We start from the raw sequence: 18070 nt of genomic DNA, 5'->3' as shown, positions 1-18070 counted from the left end.
CGAGAGCCAGGGCTAAGGCATTCATTACTGGGATATCAGATCTGGCAGCAGGGCAAGTTCCAGTGAGAGTGAATATTGCAGGGGTGGCAGTGGTGCAGGACAAGACCCAAAGCGGATTTATTCTCTGCATTGCTTCTCACCTGATCGTATACCTGATCAGCATGCAGGGCAGTGCAACAGCTGATGGTTGTGCCATCAAGGTGGCACAGTCATGTGTACCATGGGAGCAATCTTCTGATTGGAGTGAAACATACGTGTGTGTGTGTGAATCGAGGGACATGTGCACCCAGTGATTCTGGGTTGTATCCAAGTTAGATGCACTCAGTTTTGTATTCACCCACGAAAGCTCATGCTCCAATATGTCTGTTAGTCTATAAGGTGCCACAGTACTCTTTGCTGCTTTTGCAGATCCAGACTAACACGGCTACCCCTCTGACACTTGTCAGTTTTGCACGTGCACCTTAAAAAACTGTCTTAATGTCAGCAGGCACAATATTCATGGAAGCTGGTACGTAAGTTCTGTGGCACTGTCTCATAGAGGGTTATACTCTCCTAGGGTCAGCCATGGGTCAGCCATCTGTCTGTTTATTATTTGTAATTAACTGGTTGCTCCAGTTGTTTAGGATAACTGCGTCTGTCCCATTCTTATTAAAGCTGAGGATTTTATGTCGGTCAGAGGCAGCAGAATGGGAAACTAATTGATAATTAGTTACTGTGAGTAATGACCACTCATAGATATAATATAACTGAGATGAAGAGGGTGATGTGGGCAGCCAGGTGTGCAAGAACCTCATAATTATGTCACTTAGTATTCACTCATGATGATAATCACAAATCAATATTCTGTATATATGACACTGCCAGGTTACAGTACTCTGAAATGCATTTGCCGAGGAGATCTTTCACAAACTCATTATGAACTTGTAATACATTTGCACCCTTTAAAGCTATTATGGGGCTCTCATTTCTAATTACTGTGTACATCTACAAGTTATTATCCAGTTCAGGGCTCCTGTGTCTTTCAGTGTCTTTTCTGCAGGGATTCCCATGTTAATAGAAAGCGATTTTCCACATATTCCCCCTCCCCTTAAGCTATAAATGCTTGTACATGTCAGAGAATATGTGTTAGGACATCCCTGATTCCCGGTTTAACATTGTGAGTATGTTGTCTTAAATGCCATGTTACAAAGAGAAGCTCTGCAAATGTTAGGTTGTCTCGATGAGGTTCTATTCTGTGTGGGTGAAATTCACCCCTGTGCGGAGAGACCAGCACAAGGTATGTGCACTAATTAAATCCTATTTAAACCCTCAGAATAGTGTTTAAGTGGGCAGGTCATGCCACCTACCTGAACTAGCTTTACTGTGGCTAGGGCAGGTACTGGAAGAGTGAAGCTGTAACAGCATGAACTGCAGTGCGGGCTAGCCCTACAAGTCATTACCCAGAGTTTTGGGTAGGTTTGTACAGGCCGGACTGCTGCAGCTTCATTGCTCTGGTTAGCTAGATTAAAGCTAGCTCAGGTACGTCTGCTTGAGCTGCCATGACACCCAGTGATGGCCGTCTAGACATACCCTCACGAAAGTCATATGCCCTCTTTCGCCCTTCATTAAACTTGGCACAGACATTAATGAATGCGCTTTGGACACTTCCATCAGAACAGAAAAAGCCATTATGTCTGCTGCTTACCAATCACCAGTGAGGCCTCAAAAAGTCTCCCAGATGGGATTGTGAGTGACAAAGATAAAATAATTGATTGCTCCTGGGAAGCTCTGGCAATGGGCGCCTTCTTGTGGGATGAGAATGAACTGACCTGCTGTAAATCACTATACAATATAGCACGAAGCTGGTTTTATTTTTGTTAAAAACAGTGGCATGTTTATAGGGCTGGGGCACCCTGATTGAACTTCCAACAGTGGTGGAACTCTACATGACTCCACCTCCTGAATTTTCTTGTCTAGGGACAGGAACCTCCAGGCTGCTACTTCTCCCTCCCTTCTAAACATTTCAGGCCATGGATTCCTCTTGTCTGTCTCAAAAATATCCCCTATTTTCTTTGACTCCTCAGATTAATTCCACTGGAAGAATGGGGCTTTTATTTTTTGTCTGAGGGAAGGCATTAGCTGCCTGCAGGGAATCTAGGAGCTAATTTATAATTTCACATTTTCTTTTGTTCTCTGTGGGTTGTATACTTGTTAAATAGCTGGTGTGTGGCATGAGAGGTGGTGCCCAGGAGAGGAGGGTTTTAATGGAAATATGCTGAATTTCTCACTTGTAATTTGAAGAATAGCCTGATAAACTGGCTGTGAAGAGGAGGGAGTGGATAAAGTGGTGATTTGAATGTTCTGTTCCTCCTCCTATAAACCACTGAGCATGTGATGAGCAAAGACTGGAGCTCAGCTTGGTTGTACGAGTCTTATTAAATGGATGCTCACTGATTCTGGGGTTAAAAACCTCAACAGCCCACATCCCTCTCTTCCATCCTGGGGGGAGGGGTATGCAAAGAGCTGACTCTTTTTAGTTATGTTGGCCTTCTAGTTACTAGAAGCTGTGTAGGATGTGGAGTGCACCATACAAGCCTCAAGCAAAGTTCGTACAGCATTCCCGGTCTCCGGCAAGCTGTACAAATACCCAGAAAAGCAGTCATTATCCATCCTACCACGCATGCTATAATAAGCAGCATAAATTACTGTGTTCATTCAGTCTCATGCTTAAAGCATAATAGGTGTTTAAATACTACTGAAACAGATGTTCCAAGAATGCAGTGACATTAACGGGACCTCTGCTGCATTTTTCTCCCTCTCCCCATTATGGGCAGCATGTTTTCTAAAGACTTTGGGACAAATGATATCCAATGGCCTCTAATTTTGTGTCCATCGCCAATTCCTGGCACAATCAACGTAGAAGTCTGTTCAGACATCTAGGGCCAGAATGTGGAACTATGTCACTGGCGCAGGCAGAAGATCCAGCACATTAAAGGAAGGAGGGTCCGGTGGTGAGAAACTAGTTTGGGACTCAGTAGGCAAGGGTTCAGCTCCCTCCTCTGTGAGATGGAGATCCTCAAAGGTATCAAGGTGCCCTACTCCCACTGAAATAAATTGGAGTTAAGTGTCTGAATACCGTTGTGAATCTGGACCCTCGTCTCTCTGTGCATGTTCCCCATTTGTGCTATGGGGATAATAGCAATTCCCTGCCTCACAGAGGTGTTGTGGGGATAATTACAGAAACCAGTTAAGATTCTGAGGTGGTAAAGAAACTGTGGTAATGGGGACCATATAAGTTCTTTAGCTAGATATGTTCCTATCATTTGCAGTTGACTGTGGTCGCAAAATTAGATGCCAGGTTGAATTCAGCTTTTTAAAAATATGTCCCATAGTAATGATTTCCCATTGCACCCATAGCCCCAATCCTGCAGCTGGATCTACCTCGCACTGCTGTGGAAGCCTGGTGACAATTCCACCGTCTTGCACGTGGATCTCCTGGCAGAACCGGGGCCACAGTTACACTTCAGGAGAGATTTTGTAGTCACCAAGGAGTCAGGATATTCTTTTTCAAAAATGAATGTTGAAATGGAAAGGCTGTAAATTCAGATCAGCTCAAGGTGAAATCCTTTTTCACTTGTTACACAATCAGCCTGTGGAACACACTGCCACAAGGTATAACTGAGGACAAGAGCTAAGCATGATTCAAAACCAGATTAGACATTATTGCGGGTAATCAGAATTATAACAATAAAGGGTGAAATATTTGGAAGGGGATATAAAACCTCTTGCTTCAGGGGGAAAACCAGCCTCTAACTAATGGGAGTCATGAGAGAATTTTCCCTGATGGCAGGTTATTCATAACTACCTACTGGGAGGGTTTCTTGCGTCTTTCTCTGAAGCATCTGGTACCACTGTGAGTGACAGGCTATTGCATTAGGTGCTGTGCTGGTCTGATTCAGCAATTCCAACTTTCTTATGACCCTCCTCTTTTGCTCTGGATGAGTATGCAGCTTTTTGTGTGTCTATCATATATCAGAAGCCCTGCAGTACTGTTCTTTGAGACAGTCGGAGGAGGATGTTTTTCTTTTTAGCCTCTTACCCTGTTGTCTTTTCTATTGCAGGCCTAAGGATACGGTTATTCAATTTCTCCTTGAAGCTTCTCACCTGTCTTCTCTATATTGTACGTGTTCTGCTTGACAATCCAGCAGAGGGAATAGGATGGTGAGTCTCTATTAGACGCAGTAAGGTGGATTTTATCTGTCTGTCTAATCCATCATCGGGTATTTATTAGGCTCCCATCATGATTGTCTCTAAGCATCTTTCAGTGTGTTTAATGTTTAGAGCTTACTAGCAATTAAGCATCTGTGGGTGTGATGATACCCTCAGAAGTTCCACCATAGTTCAGTCCCGGAAAAAGGGATCTCATGTTCTCTCCTCCTCACTGTAGTGCTGAGTCTCAGTAGTTACTGCAACGGGGAATATACACAGAGAACCAACTTTCCCTTTTAAGGAGTGGTTTCTATCCAGAGGTGAGGAGATTTCTGCGGGCGATAGCAGTGTATCTTCTCTTGCTTCTTTTCCTTTTACTAAAGCAAAAAGAGTGCTGCTTCTCCAGCCCTGCTGTGTGTTCGCTCCTGAGTTTGCTATTCCTCTTATCCGATAACTTATTTCACGCCCTTTCCATTTGGACACTTCAATGCTAACTTAAATTTGAGGTACAATGATACTGCTGGAAACAGGACATGGTCACCAGCTAACTGCACCTCTGTGGCATGGGGAAACCTGAACTCATGCCCCACTCCAGAATCACAGGCCTTCAAGCTTTGCCAGCTTGTTGGTCAAAGGGAACCTGCTGGTCATACATATAAGGAGGTCATTTTTTGTCCACTAGAGGGCAGTAATGGTCATAAACGGGAACATTTCATGTTCCTCCGCCTTGATTGAGTCCCCCAACAATTCAGCTAGCAGTGATATGTGAGGAATGATATTATCACCTTTTGTCTTTTCCCTGCCTATTGTAAACATTATTTCAAAAAATTGCTAATTCTTCCTGCTCTGTTTTTTCTTCATTTTTAATCAGTTGATTTAACAAATTTGTCTGATAGAACTGAGAATTCCTAAAACCAAAACTAATGACAATCCACCAGTCTATATCTGCCCCTCCTACCTCCCAGAGTTTGTTCCGTCTTATGTATTCATCTACTTACAGCAGTGACGGGAGCTGTAAATCTGGCTGAGTTCTTCTGCTCTGAATGCATGCTTTATAATTATTAGCATAAGCTGCGGAGGGAAAAAAGCAGGGTGTTTTGTTTAGACCTCTTGTGGGATCGCTGCAACTCTCAGAAGTTGTGACATATTTTTTAGTATACGTTTGTGATCCTTAAACTACTGTTGCCAGTGATGGGTCCCAAAGAATGCCATGGGGAAAGCAGAAGAGCTAGAAGGGGCCGGTGGAGGTTGTGTTGGAGAATCAGGCTTGGCATTGGGACCCCAGTCCATAAGATGATCAGTTTCCACATGTTAGTCCAACTGAACCAACACAGAACGATTAGTCTAATGTATTTAGCAATAGAGCTGCCATTGCGCATCCCAGTGGGGCTTTTTAGTAAGCCAACGTTTCAAACCGAGTCTCAGAAGCACTGTTGATTTCCCAGAGCCCCTAGAAGTTCTGTCTGAAATCCATTCAGACACTTCTGATGTAGTTCGAAAAAATCATCTCTTCATCATCGTATCAGAACTGCCGAAATGTCGGTGATGCACTGAGGTGAAAAATAAAGCTGTGAGCTTTACAACCAGAGATAAAGAACTGTCTCAAACAGAGCTCTGTGCAGTGGGAATTAGCTCTTGTGTGTGTCTATGGATACGTGTGTACTGTGTCACTTTATCAATTAGCTGTCAAGTCACCATCCTTGCAGATGGTTAATAGAGGACATACTAGTGAAAATTTTAGTAGTACTACAGCAAAGATGAAGGGTGCATGCCCCAAGTGGTCTTGTTGTGCCTCATTGTTTGAAACTCTATGATATAATAATCTGTATATTCACTAGCACAGTACAACGCACTGGAAAATAAAGCTGGTAGAGAAATGTAGAAACATTTTCACAGAAAGTTTTCCAAATGCTCTGGGAAAAAATTTTGTCTGAGTTTCAAAACTGGAAATTGCCCTACAAGCTGGCTGAAAAACAGCAACGTTTTTTGGTAAATGTAATCAAAAAGTTGAAATGTGCCTCATTTGAGTTGTACATCTCCAGTACTGTGTGCTGATGGCACCACACGGCTCACTGACAAAGAAAAGATACTGCAAAGTTGGGCAGAACACTTTAACAACATCCCCAATCAACAGTCATCTAATAATGAGGAGGCAATTGATTGACTGCAGCGGATCGATGTCAAAATCTCTCTTGCTGATCCCCCAACGCTGACTGAAACTGCAAAAGCAATTGATCTGCTGTCAAATGGTAAAGCACCTGGAGCAGAAGCAATACCAGCAGAAGTCGACAAGTCCAGAGGCTTGCATGTGGCTCTGAAACTGACTGAATTTTTTCAATCAATGTGGTCTCAAGGAACTGTACCCCAGGAGTACAAGGATGCATCCATTGTCCACTTGTACAAGTGGAAAGGCAACAGATAATCCTGCAACAACTGTCGGGGTATCTCCTTGTTATCAGTAGCTGGCAAAATTCTCACCAGAATTCTGTTGAATTGCCTTTGTGCAACATATTGACCGAGGGCTCTTACCTGAGAGTGTGTGGCTTCAGGAGAAGACACGGGACCATAGACATGGTGTTTGCAGCTCATCAACTTTAGGAGAAATGCCAGGAACAGAACTCCAACCTGTACATGACTTTCATTGACCTGACAAAAGCTTTTTACTTTTTTAAAATTACATTTTTTTAAAAGCTTTAAAAATTACTCTACCACCTTGTTGCAGACTCATAGTTCAAATTGCCTTCAGACATGGGACAAATGCTCAAGTCTTTAGTGTAGCCTGCAAATGTTTTCTATCTGTTTACATCCTTGAAGGCATCTGCCCTAAATCCTGTTTAAGTCTTTTGGGAGGAGATCAGCATTGGCATTTCAAGAGCTGAACTGACGGATGATTAGCTATGTCAGCTTTGCTCAGTATTTGAATATGTGTCTTATTTGCGGGTGTCCTTTTTTTTGCCTCTTATCTATATATAATTTCTCCCAGCACAGAATGCAAGTCAATTAGCATTTTGATTCTTCTGTTTGCCAAGGCTGCAGGCTACTTATCTAGGTGTGAAGGCAGGGAAAGGAGAAACATCTGACATTTAGCACTGATTCAGAACTTTTCCATCTTCTGTCCTATCCCTCACAACCCCAGGGAAGGAGGTGAGTAGGCAGAAGGTGAAGTGACCAGAGTCCGTGTCAGAGCCAGAACTAGAATTCTGAAGTTCCTGGCTTCACATCCTCTGTTTGGACCATGCCTCTTATTTTTGACAGTATTTCACCATCTGGGTTGCTGGGGGATGTTGATATCAGGCCAGTTCTCTTAGGAAGCTTGCAAATCAATTGACTCTTGGAAGAAGGAGAGTGTCTCTGCATGTCTCTGAATAAAATGAATTCCAGCTTCTCTTGCCTGTGAAAACTCAGCCAGACAGAGAACCTGGTCTTTTAAGATGCTCTCACTCTTTCTAGGTGGATACAGTTCCTTCTGTTTGTCCATGCCGAAATGTGATTTTAAAAGAGGCATTTTATTGTCAGATATATTTGCATTATCCGAGGGTATCTTCACACCTTTAGGCCTCCATTGGCATGGAGAGCGAAACAGCCAGTGTATATTAACTGGGGTGAGGCTTAACATAGCAAAGCTCAATGAAAGAGGCTGAATTCTTGCATTCGATTTCCCTGACTGCTTGCAGCAAAATTCCTATTCAGTCCGGAGAGAGTCTTCAGCCTTGGGGGGTGCGGTGCAGTACGTGTGCAATAAATGCTGGTCAGCATGGCTGCGTTCTTCCACGGTAATAGCATGTGATGAAGTCTTAGCCTCAATACTCTGTGAGTGCCTTTCGCTGCTGTCTGCCTGGCTAGTTGTTCTGGGGAGCAGCTGGTTTGCCCTAGAAATGCAAGTTCAATAGCTTGGGCTCTATTGCGATCTCCTCTGTTTATTCATTCAGAGGCAGCTTTTTACAGTGGTAACAGCCATCATGGGGAACAGTGGTTCGGTACTCCCAGCTCCCCCTTGCTCTGCCAGCTTATTTTGGATCAGTGGCAGTGGAGAGTAGGTCTGTGATTTGTTTCCGTGTCCGTGTTAATGATTTGCTGATCGCTCCCTTAGTCACCATGGGTAACATTTCAAAAAATACTTCTGTAACTTGGGCCCCAAAGTCCCATTAACTTTCAATGAGATTTAAGCATCAGTGAGAGTTAGGCACTTCTGAAAATTTTATCTCATGACATTCCTCAGCATAATTATGATAACAGAGATAACATGAGCCCAGAGGGGAAATCACACCTGCCACTCACTCACTTCCCCTCCTCAGGGGTTTCTAAGGATGCCCTAAAACATACAGGGGTGAATTTCAGTGAAGACTCAAAAGTCTCTTTCATTCTTGCATGGTCAGTTTGGACCCATCTACTGTATTATTTATAAAATAAATTGCTATGAAGAGTCGTTGACCCTTTAAAATTCTTCTGATCTTTTAGGATGCATTCCACTGGATAACAACACTGAATTCTTCTTGAAAGACACATTTGTCCTCTGCAATAGGAAGATGTTTAAAGAGCTTTGTATATAGAGGGGCAGCACCTCAGCTTGTGTTACTTGTAGTGGCGTCACTGACATTGGTGGAACTATGACAATTTATGTCAGTTGAGGCTCTACCGCAGAGTAAATTTCAGAGGCCATCAGAATACATGATTGAAATGTAGCTTGGTTGAAAATATTGGTGTTAGACTTTTCTGGGCATGGGGAGAAATGTCCCAAAAAGCTGTGATGCAAGGCAGGTGGTGCCTGGTTTTGGATGAGGTGTGACCAGCTGGATGTAGAGGGTGGTGTCACACAGATTCTGGCTTGATTAGATGTTTCTCTAGATGTTGTTGCTTTACAGATGAATCGATGTTTGTTTCCAGAACTCAGCCCATGGTATAGTTTGAGATGATGGGCTTTTATATTCAGTTATGTGAACATGTCACAGGAGGATATTGATACTAGATCCATTACTATGGTGTTGCTAGACAATGGCATATGGGAGGTATTTTCTAGGGCTGGCTGGAGAACAATATTTCATTTTTCAAAAAAAATAGTGGTTTTGACATTTGTTTTCATTTCTTGTTGGAACAAAAATGAGACCTTTTGAAATATTTCATTAAAAAAAAATTAAAAAACCATGAAAAACTCTAGCCTGTGGTTAGAGAACTCATCTGGGCTATTGAAAGACCTGGATTCATATTCCTGTGCTGAATCAGATAGAGGAGGGACTTCAGGCTCAGTCTGTCATATGCTAGGTGAGTGCTATGCTGGGATGGATGGGGGCTCTTGCTTGCCTTCCCAATGACAGCTGAGTCAAAATCAATAAGTTTCCAGGAGACATTTCAGTTTCACTTTGAACTTTTAACTAAGTCAAATAGGCTTAGTGCAATGCACTTCAAATCCAAGAAATGCACCTTACACACACTTATCTCGGTCTTCAGTTTTGAATGTTATTCCACTCAACCTTGTACTTTAAATTTTTAGCTGGTCTTTTAAGTCCCCGTTAGAATAATGGAAGGAACAATAGCCTCAGAAATAACCTACTTAATCAGGCAGGTTCATAGGTGTCTTGAACCTTATGGCATCTAGCTTGCCGTGTTTAACATTTTACAAATACAAGGTGATGGTCCAATAGTAATGAAAGGTCTAGCGGATTAATGATCCTAGCTTCTGCTAGACTCGGGCTTCCAACAACAGAAAGTACATTTGTAATGTACTTTAGCCATTGACACTTTTATGCGGGAAAGCCCAAGGTTTAGATGGGACTTGCCCCAGGAGAAATATGTTTCAAGTGCTTTCCAATGGTCTTTCTATGTTATGTACCCTCTATCCTTTAGTATCTAAGCACCTCTCAGTCTACAGTGTATTTAGCCTCACACTATCCCTGTCATGTAGGGCGGTGCTATTGTCCCCATTGTAGAGATGGGGAACTGAGGCACAGTGAGTTGCCCAAGGTGTCACAAGAAATCTGTGGCAGAGCAGTCTCCCATGGGCACGGCTAGTGACTGAACTACTGGACCAATGTTCCTCTTGGTAAGTCAGTAGCTCACTTTGAGCATCAATACCAGAGTCCTTTCCCCATTTGGCAACTTTACCTTTCCAGACCTGTGCAAAGCAATTTGGTACCATCTGAAACGTGCATTGTTGCTTTGCAGTCTTCTGCCCTCCCCACCCAACCCACCTGTCGGGGATGCTTAATTGTGAAGAGCCATGCTACCCGGCACCCACGCTTGTGTTTCCGGGTTGTGCAGAATGATTAACCACTCGCATTCATTCCCATTTCCACTCATTAGCATTGTGGCGGCTCTTGAACTTGGATCTTATTTAACTGATCTGGAGAGCGGGGAGCAGAGGGTCAGTTTTAGTGCTACTGGTCAGAATTTGAATGAGTGGATAAGCTTTTAACAACTGCAGGTAAAAAACCTCTCTAGGACAAGCGTGGTTAGTTGGCTTTGATTGATCGATTGTTTGATTTTAGCCTGCCAGAGTGATGCAGCAAAACTGCCTGCGTTAGTCACACCTGGAGGCTGGTCTTTATAGGTGCAGAGTGTCTGCAACTCTCAGTGAAGTCAATGGGCTCTGGCCCCCTGGATTAAAACCACTCTAATTGCTGGGTATTATTATTATTACTAGACCGTGCTGCATACGTCCGCTGATAGCACAGCTAGCACTGACAACCCAGTTGGTTTCTGCAGCTTCCAGGCTCTTTCTCATTTTGGGAACAATGGCTTTGGTACCAACCTGCGTCGCTTTCATGAAGTTAAGAGGCAGGCTCCAACTTGGATTATTTTTTCTCTCTCACTGGCCCCTTGGGCTGGTCTGTTGCATCTTACTGATCGTCTCCCTCTTGGTTTGTGTTTCTCTTGTCTTAGCTGGGAATGCGAAAAGCAGAATTACTCAACCTTCAACCAGTCATCTACAGAAATAAACTGGTAAGTTGCTGACAGCACTTAAATCCTGCTCCTCTCTAACCAGTTGTTGGGGAGCCCAGTAATATGAATTTCTGATGCTTGTGGCTGCCTGTAGCCACTGGTTGTCCATAGTGATGCAGCTGTCAAAGGAAGAGAGAGAATATGAATCTCAGTAACAAAGAGATTGAAATGCACAGTTAGAAAAGCATCCACTGTCCTGCTTTTGGAAATGAGTAATTCTCCATGCAGAGGGTATTCTCAGTAATCTGTTTAACAAAACTCTCATACAATTCAGCACGATCGCTCTTGCTTGCTAGGGTAGGACTGGATGTGTATGGGAAATGAATTTCACCTCAAGCGGGTTTGCATTGTCTAGGGTCAGAACTAGCACGTCGCCTGTGAGCGGTTTCATACGCAGGTTTGCGGTTCAAATTCTGTCTAGTTTCTGCTAAACAAGTCTAATGGACAAAGTTGTCCTGGAGTGAGAACAATTACTGGTTCCAGCTAATGGATCCTGTCAGTCTCTCCCACTGGAGCATGTAGGGTTTTAGGTGGCTGAGCCTAATTGTAGTTCACCAGAGGTTCAGTTCTGGAGCTTTGAGAATGTCAGGACTTATGGTTGTTGAGGATTCTGCAACTTTCCCAGTTTGATTCCCTTTGCACCCTGAGTCTCTGAGATTTGCAGAAATTATTCAACTCATTCAAAACCTGAATTCACTCCTAAACTGCTTAGTCCTAGATGGTTTTCACCTGAATCCATCCATTGGTTCAGGTTCACCAAAAGCTCATCCCACGTTCATGTATCTGGCCTAAGTTTGGGATTCCTAGCAATGAGTCTCACCAGGTTTACAGTTTTATTACTGAAGTTTTGCAAAAGGGAATGACACAGAATTAGCTGGGCCTGAACCAAGCTCTAGGCTTAAAGACCCATAACTTTGAGGAACTTTAGATCTGGATGCAGACTTTGCATTTTTGAATAATAATAATAAATTTGATAAAGACATAGATCAGTAAATGTTGACATCACACCTGCTTGATGAAACATCAAACGGTTTGTTTAAAACAGATTCCAATTTAGGACCATTTTGAATTTTCTTTTTAGGGCTCCAATCTTATGGGTGGATAGAAAAATGCCATTATGGGCAATACAGGTGAGTGACTGAACCAGAGGCATTGTCACACCAATCCATCACACAAAAGGCAAACAGTATTTATTTTGTGCAAGGTTTGTTCTATGTCATCAGTGTTTCTCTGTGCATCTTTCTTCCTGGAACAAATCCTTGAAGACTGATAAATAGAGGACACAGATTTCCCTGATGAGTGGAAATAGATTGTGTTTTTCTGCTGTGAACAGCAAGATGACCCTAGGTGAAACTTACAAATACTGATTGGAAAAAGATAACAGTCTGTTTAAGCAAATGTTTGTGAAGATAAAACTGTGAGTTTTGCACTGCTCTGCTCTCCTGGTTCAATAGAACCTGGGATAATGTGGGTCTACAGTGGAGCCAAATAAGTTCAGGGGATCAAGGACCTCCAAGAAGGTTCATCCCCCAGTACCGCCCCAGTCTTTTTATCTCTGATCTTTAGATGTTCTTGGGTGGGGGAAGGGAAGGTGTCATGGGTCCAACATGTTTGACCATTTTTACTCTGAGTTATTTTATTGGTGAAAAATTTCCCTGTAATGAATTTTTTTTAAAAGATAAAATCCCACCTCCGTTAAACTCGATAGTAAAACTCCTCTTGTCATCAGTGGGGCCAGGATTTTAGCTAACCCTGAAGTGGCACTGGTTTATCTATACCAGTAAGGTTAAAACAGCACAGGCCCTAGTGTGGATGCGGTTCTATGGGTATAAAGGGAATAAACTATAGCAGTATAAGGCACCTTAATAATTGCCTCCACACTAGGGACTGCATCAGCCTATTTGTTAAATCAAAATAATCCCCCCTCCCCTCAACCAGCATAGTTGCACTGATACAAGACCTGTCTAGAGCAGACTGACATCTCTTTGAAGTTTGACAACAGACGTGTGATGTGGAAATGGAGGATTTCCCATTGTGATCCCCAATCTGTGCCACTCCCATGTTGTCCTGGGGTTCAGTAAAGGTCCTTCACACCTTCCGTGGTTGGCAACTTCCATATTTGTTTGTAAACCAGGTGGGAAATGCTCAGTGAGCAAGATCATTTGAGTGGCTGGATAGCCTCAGACCTCTTGGATGATGCTTCAAATCAAACCCAAGACAATTATATTCTTTTATATTTTTTTCAGGTTAGCGTAGCTTTAATCAGCTTCCTAGAGACCATGCTTCTCATCTATCTCAGCTACAAGGTAAGAGCCCTCCAAGTAACGGATTTAAAGTTTAAGGCCCAATCAAACACTCCTTGAAATCAATGGCAGTCTCCTTTCTCATTCCCTCTCACTCTGCAGCAGCTGCTCTGTTCAGGTCACTCCCGACACAGCTTTACTGTGGGCATTGGAAATTCAAACCTGGACTGAATTTTGCAATGGCCTGTGTCTTTTTTTTAATGAGCCAAACAAATCCCAGATCCAAGCACCCACTGAATATCAGAATATTGAAAACATGGATCTGAATTCTGCAGCTTGAATTTCATCTCTAATGCACATGAAAGTCTCCTAGCTCTCGCTCATCACAGAGCTCGCTGAACTGAAACACACACTCTTCAGTAGGCACACAAGGGAAATATTCCTGCAAGTGAAGAAAAGTCAATTTGTTTCAAACAGCAAATAAAAGATGCTTACCAGCATATGGCCCCTGGCACCACCATGCAGCTCTGTTGCTGAGTCCTGTCACAGGGATTGATCCTGAATGGTGCTGAGTGTTGAGGACTTGATCCAGCAAAGCCTGGAAGCAAGTGACTGACTTTAAGCTCACAAGGAGTCTCACTGACTTCAGTCCCATGCTCTCTTCAGGCCAGAGTGTGCTGCCCCCCATAGGGCTGAGTGGTGGGAGTGCTCAGTGGAGTACATGAGAACATAAGAGCAGCCATGTGGGGACAGTCAGTGGTCCATCGTGTCCAGGATCCTGTCTCCGACAGTGGTCCATCCCAGAGCTTCAGGGGGAGGATACAGAACAAGGCACTCATGGCGTGATCTTCCCCTGTCTTCCATGCCCAGCTTCTGGGGAGTCTAGCCACAGCTATCCCTAGACTGGGGGCGTGGTCTGAAATGAGTGGAAGATCTGGGAGGAAGTGGATTCCAATGGACAGACTTTTGTAAAAGGGACTTTAGTTGGGAATTGGTCCTGCTTTGAGAAGGGGGTTGGACTAGATGACCTCCTGAGGTCCCTTCCAACCCTGATATTCTATGATTCCATAATTCCATGACTGTGGCAGCATCAGCTCCCACAGCACCCCCGGTGTCCGGTCTACCTTCCCTCAGGGAGGCTTTGTCCGGCAGCTGTCCCTCTCAGCCCCAGAAAGGGACTCAGCAAAGGAAATGAAAGGGTCTTCCACTCTCCTGAGTTACCTTTCACTCTGTTGTTTCACAGAGCTCTGTCCCTTTGGACCCAGCCCCTACCCGAGCTGCTGACCTCAGGGCTTCCTCCCCCACCCTCGGAGTCCTTCCCCCACAGTCTGGATCCTTATTCCCAGTCTGCCTCCATGCCACCTGCCTGGAGATTGACCTTTTTCAGGAGCCTCCTTCTCTCCTGACACCCTCTCCCTTCAAGGCTAGATCCTGGAGGGAATCTCCCTCCTGCAGCTGTTCTCTCCCAGACCTGTATGGAAATCACCTGGCTCCGGTCCAGCTGGGTCTGATAACCAAACAGCCATCTCATCTCAGCCGATCAGGATCAGCTGGGGGTGGGGAGCTTAGCCATCAAAGGCGAGACTGAGCCCAGCTCCCCTTAAAGGGCCAGCCGGCCTGGGATGGGCCCAACTGCGATGTTAATCTTCAACTTCATTGCCTTCAGAAGAGAGGCTGAACACGCCAATGCCTGTAAATTCCGTTTTTTGCCACAGAGCTATTAGATTCATAACAGCCATTTTATCTCCCTTTTGTCAGATGCCTGAAACCCCCTTGGACCAGTTTTCTGCACATCGGCTTAGCTATTCGCCGCTATTCTCATTACAGCCCAAGCAGATGGTTTATGTTCTGTATCATTTACTGAGCTTTCCCACAAAGGAGTCTCCAAAATAGCACAAATGGGACACTTTTCAAACAACATGGATTTTCTTTTAGTTTTGTGGATAGAACTTCTTTCTCCCACAGTCACCTTGTGTGCTACCGTTCGTGTCTGTGCAGTGGCGGAGTCATTTGGTTTCATACCGTCCCATAACCGCCACCTTTTGTGGCAGCCTCAGCTTAGAAGCCACTGAGATAGAAATAGCTTTTATCCATCGGGGTTCTCCTACCAGCTGCGAATTGGGGGCAGCATGGAAGGGACCATTCCTTGTTTCATCTGTTCTGTGTAGAAGAAGAGGACTTCTACTTACAGGCCTGTCACTCTGGCTCCTTTTACCCTCAGAGAAAGAAGGCCTCAATAAATGTCATCTCAGAATCCTTTGGATCATTTTTTTTTTGTTGTTCTTTCTAGCCTGTGATATTTTCTGGACAGCTTAGTCATGCTGTGTGTAGCTGGGTGTATCAGCACTAGCCTTGTCACAGGTGTCCTTTAGAAGGAACCCCATCTGGGTTTTCAATAAAGTTTGCAGCACATTGAATGCCCTCTCTCATTGTCACGCTTGTAGGCAGATGAGCTGATCCCTAAAATCCTGTCGCTTTAATCAGATTATTCTACAGTCTTGTGTCTGGTGGGAAGGCTCTGCAAGCTGGCTGCAGAGAGAGGGAGACAGGAGCAGCCTAATTCTCCGTTGCCAGCCCTTTGTGCATCACTTTCACCAGTACAAAACGGGTGCAGGACACTGATTTTTGGTGGCATTTTACAACTATTTTGCACTCATGTAAGTGAGACAAGAGGGAATCAGTCCTAGAAATTATCTTCTCGTCTCTATTGTGGGAATTGTTCAGCCAATATAGAGGCTATTTGTCTTTTCTTCTTTATCTTTCTCTGAGGCACCACAAGTTCAAGTAAATATATTGCAATTGCTGGGCAGACAGGGAGTTTTCCCTCACTCACATTTGATTTCATGTCCTACCTAAGCACTCCATTGACTCTTGCCGCTGCGCCCACCTGGATGAAGGACTGACACACACAGCACAGAATATTTTGGAACAGGGGGAATCCAAAGAGATATCAGTACAAAATCTTCTGTGGCCAGCCAGGAAGAGCCCTAGAAGTGCTCTTATTTTACTCCTTCTCAAAGAGAATCTGGAGTGTCTCTAAAACAGAACACCAAGGAGTCACAGGAAAGCTTGGCTGTCCACTGTCGGGGCCTCCCAAGTTAGAATTCAATGCCTGGTAGTTAGCAGAATACAATGGTCCATCAGAATAGGGCTCTGTTGTAAATAGACGTCCCCCATTCTTTTCCAATGCTTAGCCCACCCCAGAGGGCAACAGAGGGAGGATAGCCCTAAGAAGGCTTTTAGAAAGCTCTAGTTACCTTGAAAAAGACAGAGAGCTGAGAGAATTGCTCCTGAAAGTAGAAAGGTTCCCTGGAAATCCAGAGACCTCTAAACAGGGTTAGAACCTGCTCCATTCAATGTGAAAGGCTAGTACACTGGCACTCTGTTCCCCTGCTCTTCTTTACAATCTCCGTTCCATTGTTGTTGTTGTGTGAGTGCTGACAATGCTCTGGAACAATATGACACGGTCCTGCTTCAAGGAGTCTAGGGATCTTTGCTACCTGTGTCATAAACTAAGCTTCACTCAGAAATAATCCACTGGCCTCCCACATCTCATCCCCTTCCTGCTGTTCATCCCGCTTGCTCCTCATGTCTTATCTAAAATGTAGATCATAAGTTCTTTGGGAAAAGGACCAAAGCTGCTTCTGCCTGCTATGAAATACCCAGCATTTTCCTGGCTGCTACAGCATCATAATAGCTGGAAATGATCCAAATCGGAACCTGTAAATTGTCCTTTTCAGTTTTTTTCCGGGATTATTTAATTAAACTGCACATTTTTTTTCATTCTGCAGGGAAACATCTGGGAGCAGATTTTTCGCATTTCATTCATCCTTGAAATGATCAACACGGTGCCCTTTATAATCACAGTAAGTGTTTGCTCTTGACATTTTTAAACCAATCACATTTCAATAAATGCTATGCTACAATGTTTTCATTATGAAACCATGATTAATGGATGTCTGTCCTATAACAGGAAATGTTAAGAGCAGGTCAACTCCTCTCCCCCTCCCCCTAAACCTTTTTTTCAGTAACAAATGACTTTCTGTGGAAAACGTTCATTTTTGTTTAAATGTTCTGGTTTCTTGATGGGTTCAAAAAGGCTTTTCACAAAATTCAGCTGGTTTCATTTCCATGTCAGAACTCGGGACTAGCTGCATTTCTCCTGGTTCCATGGTTGGTTGTGAACATGCTGCATAAGACGCTCTGCCTGCCATCAGCCCTGAGACTGCATTGTTTGTGACCCACTCAGATACTGGCCAATGTACTCAAGGCCCCTGCACCAGCGCAGAGCTCAATGCAGGATCATGGCCAAACTTTGTAGCCATAATTCAGCTCCACCGGTGTCAGCGACTTTGGAAGACGGAGCATAGACAGGTCTCAGGTGTTTGCATCTAACCTAGATGGCAATGCTGCTCACTTAGAGCCATGCACTTGGCCAGTATAGTCAAGGCTACAGAGACTTGGGGCAGATCATGAAAACTCTATTCTAAGGTTTGGAACTTGAACTGATGTAAATCAATGTAGTTCCATTGAAATCAGTAGTATTATGCCAACTTGCACCAACATAAGAACGGCCATACCGGGTCAGACCAATGGTCCATCTAACCCAGTATCATGTCTTCTGACAGTTACCAATGCCAGTGCCCCAGGGAGAATGAACAGAACAGGTCATCACCAAGTGATCATCCCGTGTCGCCCATTCC

At 44.0% G+C, this 18070-nt stretch overlaps 1 protein-coding gene across 11 annotated transcripts in view; it reads left to right on the top strand.

The window, feature by feature from the left end:
• Nucleotides 1-18070, top strand: part of KCNT1 (potassium sodium-activated channel subfamily T member 1) — a 193209-nt gene that overhangs the window by 114098 nt on the left and 61041 nt on the right. For 10 of the 11 annotated variants that reach the window (XM_030536119.1, XM_030536130.1, XM_030536124.1 and 7 more), the window contains 5 exons: nt 4101-4200; nt 11065-11124; nt 12206-12254; nt 13371-13430; nt 17159-17233. In XM_030536119.1, coding sequence (XP_030391979.1) covers nt 4101-4200; nt 11065-11124; nt 12206-12254; nt 13371-13430; nt 17159-17233 — 344 coding nt within the window. The remainder of the gene's footprint in view (nt 1-4100; nt 4201-11064; nt 11125-12205; nt 12255-13370; nt 13431-17158; nt 17234-18070) is intronic. The other variant, XM_030536127.1, reaches the window with a different exon arrangement.

The sequence above is a fragment of the Gopherus evgoodei genome, chromosome 16 (assembly GCF_007399415.2).
Source record: "Gopherus evgoodei ecotype Sinaloan lineage chromosome 16, rGopEvg1_v1.p, whole genome shotgun sequence".
Lineage (NCBI taxonomy): Eukaryota > Metazoa > Chordata > Testudines > Testudinidae > Gopherus > Gopherus evgoodei.
The sequence above is the reverse complement of the archived record's forward strand: the minus strand, read 5'-3'. Positions and strand labels throughout refer to the sequence as shown.